We start from the raw sequence: 18,892 nt of genomic DNA on the forward strand, positions 1-18,892 counted from the left end.
ACGCAACTCCAGCTATGCAGACTCTCAGCAACTTGCAGAGGGCACTTACTCCACAAGGACTATTTTTCAGTCATTAGGATTCCATATATTTCTCTTGTCCTTCACCCATTCACTGTTAATTGAGTAAAAGGGTGTCTTTCTGAGAGAAACCACCTTATAAAACTCTCATGTAAGTTTCAAATGAAACATCCTGAACCTTCTTACCTTTGAGATTTTTCTCATCGTTTTCTTCATGCCTGTCAAACTAATACCACGCTTTCAGCTTCTTTTTAGAGCTCACCTGGCAGCATCACAACCCTCTGAGCAAGTCATGTTATGGCTATGGCGCTTCTGAACATTGCTTTGAGTGGAATCATGGGGATGCTCCAAGAGTCCACAGGCTGCATTTCTTTAATGGTGCAACACAAGCAGCCTGCTTAGTGCATCCCTGCCTGGCAGTTCTCCAAACTTACTTCTGCTGGAGCGCACTGGGCCACGTACTATGCTGAGTGGGAACTCAGTGCTCCTCTGAGACAGCATCAGTGCTGTTGAAGCCTGGACAGTCTCAGCTTATGGACTGTCTGACAACTTTCTGGTCAGATGGGGTTTTGCTTCAGTGTTCACTTGACAACTTCCACAACTCCTTGACCTCATGCTAAAGCCAAATCCTGCTTAAGTCCCTTTCAGCATGGCTAGGAATTTTGATTAGTTGCCCTATCCACACTAAAGGGCCTTCTGAAATGTCACCATCATTTACGGAAATATTATAATGTCACCTTTTACTAGGCCTAAAAGGACTGGCTACTTCCAGAGGACACCGAAGAAGATGAATGTTCATAGACCTGCCAAAGTGACAGTGCTAAAATCCTTTATAGTAACTGTGGCTCTGTCAAATGCTGGCTTTGGGGGATGTATGAGAAGAGAGAATCAATGCATAATTAATTGGGGAAAAAAACCAATCCTGGCGTTAAAATGTTACATACGCTTCATTCGATGCTCTGGCACCCAGCCTCAAACAGTAACGAACGTGGACTGTCAGCTAGAGCACTGGGGGACAAAAGATCAGCAGAGAGAAGCAGCAGTGATTTCTGGGATGGAGGTGAAGGGTCTTTCTTTGGACAAATCGTGGTGATGAACAGTGAATAGTGAAGGATTTTGTGCAAATGTAAAGATTTTTAACTAATTCTGATGGAGTGTTAGCTGTCCCAGTTCTCTGGTCATCCACACACATCAGCAGCTGACTGGAGGAAATAAAGCAGAGTTTCTCCTTTCCTGCTTTAAAAAGAAACAGAGTCAGACCCTGTACAGGTCAGCTGATTCATGGACAGGGAGAGTCCGGTGGCATTCAGCCCACTAGACACCCAGCCAGTGAAGTCTCTTCCATATAAAAAAGGGTGTAAAGAAAAAATAACAACCCCCCCCCGCCCCAGCCAAAATAAATGTTAAACCCCAACATTACATACAAATTAGTGTCACTTTACACTTATTGCTCCATGCAGCCTGCTAGATTCTTCACACCCTGATCATATCTTACAGAATATTTTCTGCTGCACATACACAAAAAAATACTCAGTTCTTCCACCTCTGTCTCCCTAGACAAACGTCTCTTCTGCAAACGCCACTGTGTCACGCTCTTCCGTGGCTACCTCTGCCAGTGGCTGGCTCCTGAGCCACTCCACCCTGCTCCGAAGGAGTTCATTCTCCACTGCTTCCGCCTCAGCCATGGGACAGGTCTTGGTTTCATCATGCTTGAAATACTCCCTGACAGTGTTTCGAATGGAGGCGGGGAGGATGATACGGATGGTGTGGCTGAACGTGTTGAAGCCCTTGCTCTGGGTTGGTGCCTGCACCGTTCCCACTGGCTTGCTCTCCAGCTCCTTGGGAGCCGAGGTGCTTTGGGGGCTCTCTTTGTGCTCTGCCTGCAGGGATGGGATCATTGGTTCATGATGGTAGCGCCTGGAGATGGACTGCAGGACAAGGGGGGTATTCTGCCCGTAGAAAACTGTCTGGGGGATATGGACTCTCACAGTCTGCAAGCTTTTGGACAGGCTTTGCTCACTGCTGCTGCTGGGCGAGTCACTGCTGCTGGTGTTTGCCGTGGATCTCTCCATTTCCTCTTTCACTGGAGACCCCCAAGAGCTTTCTTTATTTGGGGTCACATAAAAAGTTATCTTGGTGCGCTTCAGGCTTTCCTGGCTTGGAGGGCAGGCATCGATGCTTTTGATTTCTATGTTCTTCACTGCCTTCTCCCTACGCTGCTGGTGGCCAGTCTGTGGGGATTTCTCGCTAGCTGGGCTGGCAGCTGGGAGCTCAGGGGTTTGTTCAGACTCTTTGGTATAATCCCAGCTCCTGAGCCCTGGGCCAGGGCCCCCTGTACAACTCAGCTGTCTCTCCTCTTCTTCCCAGTCAATGTCAGTTAGCGGGCTTCCTGCAGCAGCTCCGCTGACAGATGGAGAACTTTTCCTCTCTCCAAAGCAATGACTGCTCTCTGCAGCCTTGGGGTCATACTCATGGAAACTGTTTAGGTCACATGGATGTAAAGGCTCAGGAGACGTGAAGGACCTGTGCCACTCTTTCGGGGACCTCTTGGCAATCTTGGGGGACACAGCATGAAGCCTAGCAGACGTGCCAAACATGAATGGCAGGGATGAGATGTCTGTGGGACTAATGGCTGATGACTCTGAGCAGTAGGAGAAAGCACTGTCTAACGAGCTGAGCGAAGAGGCAGATGGGGAGGTGGTGGTAGAGGACAGGCTAGAGAAGCTGGACCTGTTGGACAGGCTGAATTTCTGAAGGCTGAGTTTCTTCACCCTAGAGCTGGTCTGAGGCGACTGCCACAAGTTCTGCCTGGCCTTATTAACCCCAGGGCTTAGGCCTTCATAAATCAACTTCTGGCTCTCCACCTGCAGCTGCTTGAGCCTGTGGATGTAGTCCGTATGGCTGTGCATGATGGTGGCATCGCAGCTGGACTGGCGGGCTACTGGCTCGTGGCTCTGAGCAGGAAGCTGGGAGCTGAGGCAGACGCTGGGCTCCGAGGAGCAGCGGTCCCTGGCTGGACTGAGTGAGCGTATTGAGCCAATGGAGCAGAAAGAGCCCTCCTCTTCCAGGAGGTCATAGCTGTCTGCACTGGTGTTCTTCTGGGCTTTGCTCTGGTAGCAGGCTGTGATCTCACTGAACAAGTCCCAGTCTTCCTGATCCTCATCGAGAAACAAGCTGTTGGATGGTTCAAAAATGGCATCTGTTTCAGGTACCAGGTGGTGCTTTGGTCCTTCTGGGTCACAAGCAGAAAACTCCAGCTCATCAGAGGAATCATCATGCTGAGCCAAGCCTATGCCTGGGGCAGAGAACACAAATTAATTTGTTGCCTATGTCTCCTAACCCCATACAGTACCTTACAAACGAGGCAGGGAAATTTATCAAGTCCATGGAAAAGCAAAGATGATCCATTATTTTCACAGGGCCCAGAGTAGGACTGGGAACAATATAAAAAATTCTGGCTCGAAGAGCATTTGCCACGGGCCTGTGTTCATAGGAAAGTTAACAGAGACAACTTGGTATTTCTCCATTCAAATGTTTGGTTTAGCTTTACAGAACACATCTGGAAGAAAAGACTGCTTGGACATGGCATTTCTAAGGCTATGCTAAATTCTTGTGATGGCTGGAACAGGTTCAACAGTAGCCACAGAGAAAGACAACCATCCTCAGGGACACGTTTCAAGTGATGCACCTCAGACCTCTGCTTTGCCCTTCCTTCCTGCCTATGCCTGACAGACAAAGGGAAAACCAAAACCAACTGTTTTACAATGCCTTTTCTTGGAAGAGACATGAAGGGAAAGACAACTCTATTGCATGAGGAGTTTACCTATTAAAAGATTTTAAACATCTCTGGAAGATACTGTACCACCAACTTACCCAGAGATTCCTCTGAGTTTTTGGACTTCTTTTTGTCTGGTCTTTGAAACAAGGAAGCAATGTCACCTCCAAAAATCTCTCCCGAGTTTTCAATCAGGAACTGCACTAACAAGGCCACCTGGAAAACATGAATTTGCAGCGTTATAGCCAGCTCTATCAAGCAAGTCCAATCAGTCCCAGAATGTTCCTTTTCCTTTGACAAAGATGTAATTTCCTACAGAACCTTTTGCTCGAGAAGCTGTTAGAACATGGCAATGTGCCTGTCTGAACTACAACCGCAGCAAGAATATGAGCTAAATGAACTGGTACAGTGAGCCAGGTACTACAGTTTTCCTTACTAACACCTCATAAGCTACAAGCCAGCATTCCTCCCCTCTGATGCATTGTCCTTTTCATTGCTTACCTTGTCTCTGCAAGATGGCTTTAGATCCTGAAGTGGCAGTGTCTAACTTCAGCTGCTCCATCTTTCTTGTGCTTGCTTGACCATATAGGAAGTTTATCTGGTAAAGCAACCACAGCTTCCCTTTCCACCCTGGATAAACTGAGTGGACAAATTCCCCTACCAGCATGGACACAGCTGCACAGGGGAAAGGACAAAGTCCAGCACTGTCACTGATCCTATGCCTTCCTTTAGTCTACAAAATCCAGTGCCCATAAAAAGCAGTAAAAAAGGGAAGACAAGCATGAGGCCAAACCCAGGAAAGATTACCTTCTTTGTAGACCTGCTCTCCTCTTCAGGCCCAGTGGGACTTGGTAGCCACAGCATATTGGGTGCTATGCAGAGTGCCAGGTTAAAGGCATTCATCTGATTCACACCGGAATTCTGCTCAATATGATGGAGAACTCCAAAGAGGTGTCTGAGCAAGATGAGATTGGCCTCTGGAAGCTGGTTGACTAGACTGTTCAGGGAGTGGGAACAAAGGAAAACAGTGCTGTTCAGAAAAAGCTGCTCCTCAAATATCAGAGGTTGCCTCCCAGAGCTTTTGCCCCCTTCTGCCCTTTTGCAACCAGTTTGAGCCATTTGCATTTGATAATGAAGTAAGACTGTGTCAGTTTTGTGAGAGCCACAACTTTACACGCGTATTGCCTGCCTGCTCTAGTCACAGAGCTGGAGAGACCATGGGACTTACGTCCAGAACATGTGGGCAGAAGTCCATAATGCCTTAACAAAACAATGATTGCCCAAAGGAGATGCATACAGCTCCAGGCCAGTAGCACACGAGACAAGGTCATTGCCTGTGTCCCATGCTATAGAGACAATGGAGGAAGGAGGCCCAGGCCAAACAGTAAGGTTCAAAAGCTGAGCTGAGCCATTGACAAGAAGAGGTTTGATATAACGCATGTCCCACAGGATGCTGATGGACTTGCTCAGGGAACCAGTTTCAAGGCAGTAAAGCCGTTTTCAAGGTCCTAGTCACCACGTTGGCAGGATTATTTCTTCTAACTGCCAATATGAGGATCAGCTTCATTTTGTGCACGTAAGAAAAAAGTTTGCATTGTTAAGGATCTAATTCCACTAACATTTGTTCTACGCCTGGTGGCTGAATTACTGTCTTTTTTCAGTTTGCTAGTTCTGGTAATTTGAATTGGTCATCCAAAAAGAATTTTCTAATGACATTTTTTTGGAGTCAGAAATCTTGACAATGTTCATAAAAGACTATTGAAAGGAAAATGTTCTGACCAGTGACACTGGCAATCAGCAATAGCTCTGGAGCGTTGCCAGGAGTCTCCCAGATGAAATCTATGCTTAGGGCCGTATACTCCCCCTTCTCCCACCAAAAGAAGCTTTTACAAAGGCTTTGACGAACCTTTTGATAGCTTCGATCTTATGTGCCCGATTTTCCGTGTCCACAGCTTCCATCCACAGTCCGTGCATGTCTGAGGATAGAACACTGTCAGGTATATTTCGGAGAAAATCCTGAATTAAATATATATATGCAGAGCAGTCTGGTCAGTTTTGAATTCCTTGTTTTGATTTCATGATGCATATAGTCATTGTTTATTCATATAAGCACGAGATAATACAAGACATGACACAAATACACTTCTCCTCCCCTCCCCGCTTCCACCGCGCTGACCCCTCAGGGCTCTTCCCCTGCAGCACTGCAGAGCTGTGTTGCACAGAGGGTGAGCAGCCAGCCCTGTGCCCTGCCCCTTCGCCAGAACAGGACCGATCTCTTCTGCAGCAGGCAAAGGACTCATATGGAAGGCTGTGCGTAGTTCTGTTTGAAACGTTTCTCAGCTATGGGGATTGCTGGGTTTTCCTCAGGGGACTATTTAACAACTTAATATATGTCTTGCATTTGAAAGTGCCTCAGTATCCTCCCAGTCAACAGCTTTTTGTATTAGGCCAACAAGAGCAAGAGACAGGGATGTTTTTTGATTACTTCAGGCACTTCAATTTTCTGATCAGGTCTAATTATCAGTGCAAAAGATAGGCTTTTTCTTACTAAAACTTGGGTCTTAACCCAAGCTTCATCCCCCACCCACCACAACCCCTCTGCTTGGATTTGGCAGCTGTTTTCCCTCTTGTTTCCTTCTTGTGAGAAGGCCAAACATACCGTGATAACAGCTGCAGCCACAAAGACCGACTCTCCATCCACCTGGACATCATCTCCAGAGTTCAGCTTCTCTTTCAACTCTTTGCAAGTCTTGGCATTGGCAGAACGTCTGAAAATGCCCCTAGTAGAGGGACCTTCATGGTACAGCAGAAGCAGCATATCCTAAGAGAAAGCCCAGTTGTATTTAAGAGCCTAATACTTTACCCTGTTGTTTGTGTATATTATACCTCACGTATTATAACATAATTAGCAAAGACCTAGTCAGTACCAGGAAGAGGACAGACATGCAAGAGATTTATCATGATTTAACCAGGGACAAGAGCCTGTCAGCTAAGTTGCAGGTACAGTTTATGTGGGTACGCTTATCCTGTGGCAAGTGTGAGCCCAGTGGACTCTTGTAGTGAATGAGGTCTGGGCTATGTAGCATGGCATAGTTCACTGACATTGCCCCTTGTCAGCTTGTGATGACCTGGTTAGAGACACCCATTGAAACAGGATGTACATCTGTGCATAAAGTGATACAGATTACACAGGAGAGGGATGCTCTCACCCTTGTTACTGAGCTAGATCTGAATAACAAGCAAATGATGGTCTTCTTCCCTATCCAATCCTCATAAATACCACAAGTGGCTTTAAATTCTGGGCTAAACACATCAGATTTATGGCAGGACGAACAGTCCAGGCGGCTCCTTACCATGATTGGCTTGGGAAGGATCCCATCAGGACAGACAGAGGATAGAGACAGGCCGAAGAGCTTCCGTGGGGTTGTAGGTGACTGCGAAGAAGGGCTGCCTGTGGGGGTGCTGGTGCTGCGGCGCAGGGCCCAGTCAATCAAGGACTTCTTCCTCTTGGTGTGTTTCTGCAGTGACTCTGAAAGAAAACACAGACCTTCATTACACACCTGCCTGTCCTTCCTACTGGCCAGTGAGTGATCTACAGTGGGGGCAGAGTTCTCAGCAAAACAAGGACTTTCTGCCATCGTGTGTTTAATAACTACACTCTTAATGGAGACAGTCAGATAGTATACAGCAGTGAAACCACTAGTTTGTCTCTCAACCATCAGCAAAACTCTTTCAATCACTGTTCTTCAGGGAACCTTGCTGTCTGTGCAATGTAGGAATGGCTTGCAATTGAAAGCTAATCAAGGACTGAAAGCTAATTCTGAACATTTGCACAGACAAATTTAGCCCCTCTGCAATCTCTCACTCTTTGCATGTGCTCAGGTATCAGAGCGAATCTGGGATACGTGTACAGTGTTAGGAAGAGTTTGGCACTGCCAAGGAAAGCAGCAAAGTCTCTGCCTGGTTGTAACACACTCCTGCAGCCCCTACCTCTCCTCAGCTGCATTGGAGCTTGGAGCCTAGGTTTCAGGACAAACTGACACTGTTTTTCCTTTGGGAGCTGATCAAGGAAAGAAGCCTCTGTCCCATCAGCCAGGAGGGTGTTATTGTTGGTTCCTTGTTGCTGGTCAGCAGAGTCCCGGAGACAGTTCAATGCGATGCTGAAAGGATGCTCGTGCCCTGTTGAGCAGAGAGTTGTGTAAAGAGCAGGCAAAGATGCAGAGCTATGTGAAAACAGCTCCATATCTCAGCAGGAGAAAGCAGCCAAGATGCCACATCCAATGGCTCCTACTGCAGCTGGGCCTCTAAGCAATGTTGCTCCAAACCTCTGCCTGTGGACTAAAGAGGCCAGGGCACATCTGTGTGTATGTACGATCATTGCTTTACAAATAAGTTCAGCCAGCTCAACCTGGCCAGCCACTCTTCATTAGCAGCTCTCCAGAACGTTTATGCCACAAAGCACTAGAAACTGGGTTTAAGCCCTGACTAATAGGCTTAAGGGCCCCACTGCACTAACAAAATACTGTAAGCATTGCTCTGTGTAATTAGCTTACTGTGACAGTCTAGTGTGTATTAGATGAATACAAAGTAAGCATATGCCACGACGACTTGGAAAACATCAATAAACACATGCAGAGTTGCTTGGCAAAGGGAGGTAAGTGTGAAGATCTTCAAAGATGTCACCATGTGTTGATTAAATGAGGATCCTGAGACCATAAAAGCCAGGTGACATCTCACATCAGCTTGATGTCACATCTCACATCAGCAACAGTCACTCTACTATTGTTTTTTTAAGTGAAGAGTGCAACGTTTGAGATGTTTCCCTGCCACACACACCAGTATCATTTTTCACTTGTTCCTGCGGTGCTAGAATTGAGGGAAAATGGGAGACCTCTTACCAATGAGAGGGTAAGCAGAGTCATCTTTTCCTGAGATCACCCAGAGGTGGTGTTCATTTGTCCTGCCCTGGAGGTTAAAGAACAGAAAAGAGAAAAACATTAGGTGAAGGGGGCCAGGGTGAGGCTCCACAAGGTTGCACTCCACTCAGAAAGCAACAGACAGCAACAAACAGCTGAACAGGCCAAGGAGCTACGCATGCATGGCTATCTCCAGGAGAGCCACATGGCTGGGAAGGATGGTGCTCTGGATCAGTCTGTCTGAGACACAGTGGAAGGGGAAAGGTTCAGGAGAAGAAAGGACTGAAAGCCAGCAGGATGTAAACCCACATGGTAGTTTCCTGGCCTATTTCAGCAATGTGTTCCACAACCTTCCTTGGTATTAAACTACTGGAACACTGTCAAAGCTACCTGTTAACCACTGTAATGGGAAAGGCTGGACCACTGCAGTAGGGAAGGCTCATCTAATAACATCACTGATCTGTTCAGTATTTCATGGCTGTATTAATAATCCTTTGACAAGCTTGACTCAATCCTGATTCTGGATTGCAAGCACTGACGTCCTCTGAAATCCAAAGGGCTTATTACACAAGGTTTGAATTTAAGGTAGGCATGTAAGCATGTTACTGTGTTTCTGACACTTGGCACCGACACAAATAGATTGCTTTATCTCGTAGTCCAGAGAGTATTAATGCCTTACTGGTTAGCTACAGCAAATCTAGACTTCTCCACATCTGCACTGTTCTGTAAACCAGATGTTGCCAGCGTCCTTAACTAAGATCTGGTAGACTATGCAACTGCCACTTACAGGAAGTCCAAGCTGTAGAAGGGTCCTCTTCATCACACCCTCTGCAGTTTCCACATTGGACACATTGACTGTGGTAGTCTAGAAAGAGAAACATTGGAAGCTAATAAGAAGGCATGAAGTTTGGCTGCAGTTTCTTGTAGCTTGAAAATCTGGGGAAAACATCACTCCTCTGTCTATTGACAGTCTTTAATAAATGTTTATGGTTAGAAGAGTTGTACTAATTTGAACTACACTGGAATCATTGTTAAGGGTGATGGCTATACATTGTGAAAACTGTTCTCCGCTACTTCTTCTATCATGGGTTTATTATACCATCCAAAGATTTTGTCCAGTGGAAATATCAGAAAGTGGGTGGTGTTCAGATGCTGTATTTGATCACATCAGTATTTGACTGATAGTAGTGCCACTATCACGCCAAAGGGTGAACACGGCACAACACTATTAAACTATGAGTGTTTGGGGTTGCTTTCTGAGGGAAGAGTCCCCAGGAGGTAAATGTGACCCACCAAGCTTGGCATGAAGCCTAGAAATATATGCTATTAATAGGAAGAGACTGGGACACATTCCAGTAAAATTAATTCAGGAGAACGCATCAGTGACTCTTTCATGATCAATATCCTCAACTTATTGCACTGAAAATAGGAATGGCTGGGCACTCAACCACAAACCATCACCAATTATGAAGTGAAGCAGAAGGAAATGAGAAAAGAAGCCAGAGGCCAAGAATAATCTTAAGAATTAACTGCTCTTTGGTAAGGGTCTGGCTACCTCCCGATTTCCCAAACCAAAACTCTCTGAGTGGGCTTCCAGTGGGAAGGATGCAGCTGCCCAGATGCATACCCTCTAAAACCTTCTCAGGTGGAACTTGAATTTTAAACAGGGAGAGCAGCAGCAGCAGCACCACAGCCCTGCCTTCCCACCCCTACCCCACAGACCTCCTTGTAATGTTGGTCTGACGAGCAGGTTCTTAGCTTTACTTACAGAAGAACAGTTGTCAGCATCCAGCACAAAGATCTGAAGGGTTAGATTCTTCAGATATTCATTCTGTTTTACCTCACTGATATGCCTGAAAGTCAAACAAAAAGGGAGGGAATATAATTTCACAACTAAACTTGAGAAGGATCCCAAGATTTGGATCCAGGAGGTCCAAGGGATCTGCTCCTTAAAAAATACACTATAATACATACAGATTAATTATGACATGTTGTGGCCAAACACCACGCAGCTGCTCACTCACCATCCCCCACCCCCGGAGGGATGGAGGAGAGAATTGGAGGGGTAAAGGTAAGGAGACTCATTGATTGAGAAAAGATAAATTTAATAATTTAAATAAATAGAAAATTATAATGATAATGATAGTAGAATATGCAAACAAGTGATGCACAGTACAATTGCTCAACACCCACTGACCAATGCCCAGCCTGTCTCCGGCTAGCAATCTCAAGGGACAGAAATCCCGAACCTGCAATCCCAGAAGAGAGAGAACTTCCCAGCCAGCCCTCATTTATATATTGAGCAGGACGACACAGGATATGGAATATCGCATACTCGTAGTGTGGTCACATGCTCTTCCTTGAGACCCCAGTCCAGCAAACCCCCACATGGTAGTACTTTAATTCAGATAGATTTGTCTAGCATAACACCTTCTAGCACCCTTAGGATCATTACTGTCCTCCACAAATCAAGAGACTTCTTCCTCTCTCTGTACCTATATACACACTTCTGCCTGGATGTTAGTGGAAACAACATATAAAAACATTACATGAAAAAGAAACAGCCATAGCCTCTAGATGCCACGAAACACAAACTTTAGTTCGAATCAAAAACCCTCTGAAGAATCAGTAACACTTGTGACATTTCCATAGTGATTAGCAAAGCCGACCTCCAGCTCCAGAGGAGAAAAGGTGCTCCAACAATGTTATCTCCTAGTGGATTTCATCTTTTCTGGACTGTTAACAGCAATTTTGCTTTCACTCCAGGGCTTCTACATTCAGGTTTCAAAGGTGGATTTTTCAAACAGTAGCTAGACACTTAATGTGCTGAAAATCAATTTGGCAATTTGACACCTAGCAATTTCTCGGAAGACTGTAGAGGAGCCACCCAGGAGGAGGATGAAAGGAGTGTCACTTACCACAGTAGTGCTGACAGCCATCGTTCCTTCACGTCAGCTGAGCTGAAGATAAAAAGGGAGGCATATCACCAAACAAGTGCTGAGTGGGTAACAGCCTTTGAAAACTCTACCCAGTTTCATTTATATGTAGCTGTAAGTCAAAGTTCCTTCCTGCAAAGCCCTGGAACAAAAGCACAGTCCTTTCCTGCTTCTGTCCTATTTTAACAAATAACAAAAATCACAATAACAAAAAAATCCCAGCAACTAACTGGACTACATTTCCTGCCCAGGCTGGCGAGTGTTCACATAAGGGATAAATATCTTTCTGTGATGCAGTTAACTCATCTTGTGGGCCATTATTATTTTTGCAGTGACCTTTAATTACAATTTTATTTCTCCTATTATTTCCTTCCCAATGTTTGATGTTCCTAGAAGCTTCTGCTGCCAACACGGGTTACCCAGCTCTCAGTGACATGAAGAAAATGGAACCGCTGTTCAGTCTGGACTGACACAAGCACGAGTTCGTTCAGAGCATGAATCCTAATCAGGAATGCATCACCTGGGAGAGACCATCCTGACCCTTGGAAATGATGAGACAGCATATATGAAACCATGGTCTGGGTCCCATTTCTTTTTCCACCAAGGCAGCTGCCCCACAGACAGAAAAGCCTCAAGCCAACTCAGCCCTTCTCAGCTGTGCCAGCAGAACACCTGAGGACAGAGTGACCCTTGAAGACTGCTGATCTCTCTGCTTTGCAAAAGAGAGTTACGAAGCAGAGGTGCCTGAACTAGCAGTGACCTGAGCTCCCTGTGGACATACCAGCTCTAGATTCAATTTAGCCAGGCTAGACTGAGCTCCAGGTAATAAAAAGCTCACCTGCTTTTTGGTGAGCCTTATTAGCTCAGGCACCACACCAGGACAGCCTTTGAGATGGCATTTGGACACGAATGAGCTACTCTCTAGTCTGCTCCATGCTCCCCTGCATTTCTATTTTTGGGGTTAGGAAGGGCTAAGCAAGCTCTGGACTGTGCTGCTTGTGCAGACCATGTTGAAGACCCTTTCAATTTTTATAGTCCGTTGCTGTGGGCTTGGGACACCTGGAAGTTGGATAATGGATTTAATCCTGGGACAAGGCCATATCTGGCATTTTTCATTGACATAACTAACCTGTCCTTCGTAATGAAAAATTCTCAGTGTCTTACAGAAATGGCTGCTGGCAGGTGCTGAAACAACATGCTGTGGGTTATAAGGTAGCGCAAGCTGGTTTGCTACGGCAGATTTGGTTGTGATGTTCCAGGATGCTCCGCAGCAGGGTTAGCCCTTGCTATAACAATACTTGCAAGGGTTGGTCTTCTAAAAGGCTCTCAGGGACCAACCTGCAGATATCTTTCTAAGATGACTGTCTCTCAACATCTAAGTTTTTACCACACTGCCTAATGTGAGTGGAAGTCTTCTATTCAATGGGGAGAAGGGTTGCAGTAGAGTTCAGGGCCCTATAGCCTCAGTCATTGTTTTGCTTGACACATGGGAGACTTGGGAAGCTGCAAGGCTACAGAGGGATATCTGGTGCCTGATGAGATACCTGAAGGTGACAACATAGTTGATGGTAGGCCAGCCGATGACAAACGAGTTCTCAGGACCCATCTTTTTCTCTGTCACTTCGCTGAGACAGGTGCCGGTCCACACTTCACTCAGAGGCACCTGCTTTTTCAGCTTCAGGCTGGAGGAGGATCTGCAATTCAAATTATGTATTTCTTAGGCCAGATTCTAACATCTAGACCTCCAGTGTCTGGTCATGTCACCTTCCAGTCATGCAGATACAGTGACAGCAACAAGCTCCCCAGAACTAACATCTGGGCACGTGGAGGCATTACAAGAAAGTTTTGCAAGTGGATTTTGGGGTTGGTGGCTGCAATGGGACAGCTGCAGCTTAGGGCAATATGATTCACTAGAGCGACATGCAGGTAGAATCGTGCAGGTGATTTAGGCTAATTACTGTCTATGCTAATAACCGAAGGCTCTGAAGCTCTTATTTATGTGTGGCAGAAGTAGCCAGACCAGGAGTCAGTTTTCTGTCCTTACTGCCTCTTGCCCTCATACTATTTCTTCAAGAAGCCATATAAGGGAAAGGGCAAAACCAATTAGACAACTTTTTCCTTCAGGAAAATGGAGTAAAACATTAATATCAAGAAGAATTTCTGGAGGTGGAAAGGGGAGATGCCACATTTGTAAAGAGTTGTCTTGATGCCTGCTCTGCAAATAGCTCAGAGCCTAGCTTCGACAGCACATACTGAGGAGAAGGACTGAGTGTGAATTCCTCTTACTTGGATTTGGCGATGACCAGCACATCACTGAACAAGATCAAATGTCTTTCCTGGGTCTGTAGGCCCATGGTTAGCTGTACTCGCTCGTCCAGGATGAAAGTGGAGCCTGGGCTGCTGAACACCCCACTTGGCAGCCCATTGTCTGAATGGGAGGAGGAAAGAGTAGTTTCCCTGGAGGAGGAACAAAAATCACAAAACTTTGTCAGAAGCTTTTCTCACAAGGGTTCATGCTTGGACATAGGAGACTGTTTTGGAACAGCCCAATAGCCCCATCCTCCTCCCAGCACTGCCTCTAATGCTCTCAATTATGAACTGCATTTGCCTGCCTATGCCCAGCTAATTTTACGTGCCTTAGACAGATGGAGAACTGCCTAAATGCCCACATCAAATCTGGAGGGATTAAGCTGCTGAAATACTCTTTTTTTCAGTCATTTCTCACTCAGGTGAAACACTTATTCCCTGCACATGCGTGTGAGCTATGACTCGAAAAGAACACAGAAAACCCGTGGCTCGTGGCACTGCTCAGCCTGGCATGGGGAGAGAGTGCTGTTCCTGGACATGTTTTCCATCTGTACTGAACTGCTTGTAAGGGCTGTAGTGCAATGAAATGAACTGCATGTACCCATCTAGTTCCAGCTGTCTGACTCTGCCCTGCCTGGCTGCAATTCAGCATCTTGTTTCTCCTGAGATTGATATAGGTGCTGACCATTTCCAGAAAACCCCGATGGTTTTTGCATGTTGACTGCAGTCAACAAGCCATCGTTGGGCTCGAACCAGATCCTTCCTCTATGCTCTCCCCAGCTGGAAGAGCTCCACCAAGTGCTAATCTCCCCATGTGCCTCTCAGCACCCTCCTGGAGCACCTTCTCAGCGCAGCTCCTGGCTCTGGCTGGCAGCGCTGGCAGTACAATGGGTCCCACCGTCATTTCTGGGGTCCACCCTTGCTCTACAGGTGGGATTGTGCTGAATGAACAAGCAATAGCTCTTTGCTGAGCCTCGTTCAGATACTGGCTTATGCATCTGTTCCCTATACAAGCAAGATGCTAAAATCACCTTTAAACTTGATATTAAAAGCTTTGCATGTGCGTCAATTGAGCAGTGGGAGCCACACCATCTCACAGTCTCAGCAGTGGATTTCCTAAAGCTGCAGAAGTTACAGAACTTTGTAAACACAACAGCAGGATAGCAAAAAAATCTCACCAATACTCTGATGGCCTAAGCAAAGATGGCATCATACCAGCTCCCTCCATAGCAATCCATCACAAGAAATGTTTAAAGCTTCCCTTCCTCATGAGGATATTTTCCAAATAAAGTCAAGAATTTGTTTCTCTTCTTTAATTTTTTTTTAGTGCAATTTAGAAGAGGGTGGGGGGAATGACAAAGAAGCCACATAACTTGGTCAGAAGACAACCAGAGGAAAATCAGTCCTGCCCTTTATTTTAAATGATCCTACGAGACTGACCCCACACACTTGTTTCAGAAAAGCAGAGTGGACTATGCCTCAGCTACCTGTAGTGCGATATAAAAGGGGTATTCTTCAGGAGGGCTGGTCTGGATCTAAATGTCAATCAGTTCAGCTTTATCATCTCTTTCTTACAAAGAAAAAAACCCATCAAAATAAACAAATCCTTCGGGAAGCGTTATCTATAAGCTTGCTATCAGAGCAAGGCAGAAGGGAGAGCAGCATCCCCTGAGCTGTGCCCAGCAGTTACGTGGTGCTGCAGGGGGAAGAGGAGATGATGTTGAAGAGGGCTCAGCTCCCAGTAAAGGATCAAGACGCTCAGCTCGTGGCTCACACCTGGTATCTCAGCAGAAGATGTGCACGTCCTGGAGGACGGCCAGATCCGATGGTTCTCCCGCCAAAGGCCCCGAGCTGATGGCACCCTACGCAGCACTGGCGGGGTGCACGGACTCCCCGGTGCTCCCCACATCCCCAGACGCAGCTCCCGGCCCCCTCGCACACCTGGATGAACCTGTGCCAGACGTGGCCCAGTCTCAGGGCCGCCCTCCAGCTGCTGGTCCTGCAGAGCTGGGGCCGGAGCGGCTGGGGTTGGAGCGGCCGGTGGCGAGTCCCGGGGTGGCCCAGCAGCGGCACGCTGGGGCTGGACACCAGGACACACACCCCCACATACATGTATACATATGCAGACACATAAATATATATATATTTAAGGAAAATCTCTTATTCCTTCAGGAAGTGTGGCCTCCCAGCATTGAGACAGCACGTGTGTGGTGATGACTGACCTGGTGTCTGCAGCTCAGGAAAGAAGTGCCCTGGACTGTGTGCCTGTGAGCTGGGGCTCATTGCTCCCTCCTGGCAGGAGCACACCGGGGTCTCTGCACCGGCCACGCTATTGGGCAAAAGGGAGGCAGTATGGGCTTCCAGCTGAAAGCCAATTTTGGGAAAAACTCCAGGCTGACAACTTAGGAAAGCAGGTCCTCTCCTTACCTAGATCCCGAGTGTGACAGCAGAATCACAATATGCCTCATGCAAGCTCTGAACAGACCCAGAAACTGACAGGCTGTTTCTCGTACCTGATTCTACCTGGGTGTCTCTGCACTGTGCAATATTGTCCAGGTGTATTTATACTGGGATATAACAGGCATCAAATATCTAGACTTAATATTATCTGCACTGAAAATAATGCGCTAGGTTTGCACGGTGGGTTGACCTGAGCTGGCTGCCAGACTCCCAACCAGTCGCTCTCTCACTCCCTCCCAACAGGACAGGGGGAGAAAATAACATGGGGAAATAGAGGAATTCATGCAGTACTTCCCATCGGCGGGCAGATGTCCAGCGTCTGCCTGGGAAGCAGCGCCCCAGCACGCATAGCGGTTACTGGTGGAGACAAATGTGAATGTCCCCCCGTACTCCTCCTTTCCCTCAGCTTTTATTGCTGAGCACAATGCCACTCCAGTAAAAAAGAAACTCTTCCATACCTGTCTACAAACAAATTGCCCTTGACACCACTAAATGAATTTGACAATCAGTTTGATTTCAGTCTGTAGAGCAGAAAGGTGGAAAAAGGAGCCAGAAAGGTACTTCCTCTACCTGGAATGGTACTTGGACTTGCCGAGAGCTTTAGTAATGGCAGAAGGAGTAGATCGTCTTCTTTGGACTATGGGCTTCATCTTCTGCAAGACAAAAAGACATTCCAGTTAGCCTGCCCACCTTGGAAGCAGATCTGCTCATTGCACTCTACAAGTACTCTTTTTATCTAGTTAACACTCATGAAACCTCAGCACTGAGAGCCATGATCTGTGCTTTCAGACACCTCCTGCCTCTTCCTTATTACTAAAACACTTGTCAACTCTCACATTTACGTGGCACACTTAAAAATTTCCTATCTTGAAATGCTTCCAGTTTTCACAGCCAAAATTCAAAGTAATTACATGAAACTAAGCCGGGGAAAAAACCCATAGGCTGAAGGTCAAGAAAAACTTCCTAACACTTAGGCCATGGAATAATGTTAAGGAAAGGCATAGGAAATCCAATTTAAAACTGGACTGGACAAAGATACGAACAGCATATAATACTGTAGGGAGCCATACTTTATGGGCTGAAGGAATGGATGAGGTGACTTAGTAGATTTTTCTGTATCTGTATTTCCCACGATTTACAGCAAACAGACTGTTATTAGGCCCCTCTCCAGGTAGTGAAACCTCAAGATAATTGTATCTCTTTCAACAGCCACAGCCGTCAAGTCTTGTATGACACAGAAATGAGGAGACTGTAGTGTTGAGACTTGTGAATTCGACATGATAACCCTCCAAGTCAACATATACACACGAAGGTCACAGGTCTCCTTTTATTTGCTAAATGAATTTTGTGCCGGAGAAAGATAACAGATTTTAGCCTGGGAGAGAAATCCTTACACCAACGGCTCTTGCTTAGTAAGCATGGGAAAATCTGTCCCATGGCTCATTTCTAATTTCAGCATTTGCCTATATTAGAGTTTTAAGTACCAGGAAGTATGCTGAGAATTAGTGTTCTTTTGACTTCTGAACGTATCAAAATATGCAATAGCCTAAGAATAAAAGCAACCAGGATTGCTGGTTGAAGAGAGGTCCTACAGAGAAAATGCGTTCCTTTATTAACCACCTACTTTTCAAGCTCTGTGCTGAAGGCAGAAATATTCGTTGCACATGAGCTCATTAGTCCCGTCTCTGAGTACACGACACTATTACAGCTCAGTACCTTAAAACCACATGAACGTGACATTCTTATGATGTTAGAGGAAAGTATTATCCCCATCTCACTGAGGGAGAGGCCAAGAATGAAGTAATTACAGTGAATTTGAGTGCCTGGTGTCCAACACATTGGCCCTGATTTTTCTGAGCACACAGAGAGGCTGGCTGAGCGGTTGGTTTGAAGTGTTGTTCCTGCTCACTCTCGCTGGAGCTACAGGGGCTCAGCATGGCTATAAGTCTGTCTCCAGAAATTTATGTGAGGAATCAAAAAAATAAGAACAGGGCATTAGCGACCACTTCAAAAGTTGGCAGAAGTGATTTACCACGCTTCAGAAAGGAAGTCTATGGCAGAAGCCAGCACGGAATCCAGCTGCCAGGGAAGGCATGCTCCTCCTCATGTCCCATTTTGTTTACAATACACATTTTGACTTCTGTGACAAAAGACCAGGCAGCTCTACAGGCAAGAGCTTTCTGAAACACAGGCTCCTGATTCATTGCCTGATCAGGTCCACCAGCGCCCTCCAAAGCACAGACGACCTTGTGAAAAAGAGCGTATGATCACATAACTCACAGTCGGAGTGAGCACATTTAATAAAGCAATTTCCTAACATATGAATACTCAGCTTTGCAACATCAGTAGTGCTCTCTAAGCAGATTCCGTGTGTACGTGTATATATGCAGACAGTGACAGATGGATGGCAATTCCTCCCTCATTCCCTGATATGACCTTGCCAAGCAGAGATCTGTCTTCAAAAGTTTCACAGAGAGAAC

The 18,892-nt window shown here is 46.2% G+C and overlaps 1 protein-coding gene across 2 annotated transcripts; it reads right to left on the reverse strand.

Moving 5' to 3' along the window:
• Positions 1-710: 710 nt before the first annotated feature.
• LOC104380777 (rho GTPase-activating protein 20) lies at positions 711-17,062 on the reverse strand. Of its 2 annotated transcripts, none has more exons than XM_086619748.1 (14): positions 16,983-17,062; positions 13,932-14,102; positions 13,190-13,339; positions 11,628-11,669; positions 10,478-10,562; positions 9,497-9,574; positions 8,692-8,758; positions 7,784-7,972; positions 7,147-7,322; positions 6,453-6,614; positions 5,700-5,809; positions 4,601-4,790; positions 3,892-4,009; positions 711-3,307 (listed from the first exon to the last, which is right to left on the reverse strand). In XM_086619748.1, exons 1-14 carry the CDS (start codon positions 17,060-17,062, stop codon positions 1,572-1,574), a joined length of 3,354 nt encoding a protein of 1,117 aa, XP_086475874.1. In that variant the 3' UTR covers positions 711-1,571. The 2 variants fall into 2 exon arrangements, with proteins under 2 accessions (XP_086475874.1, XP_009986653.2); XM_009988351.2 differs by having other exon boundaries at positions 711-3,313.
• Positions 17,063-18,892: the final 1,830 nt, after the last annotated feature.

The sequence above is a fragment of the Tauraco erythrolophus genome, chromosome 13, assembly GCF_009769465.1.
Source record: "Tauraco erythrolophus isolate bTauEry1 chromosome 13, bTauEry1.pri, whole genome shotgun sequence".
In the NCBI taxonomy this organism is placed as follows: Eukaryota; Metazoa; Chordata; class Aves; order Musophagiformes; family Musophagidae; genus Tauraco; species Tauraco erythrolophus.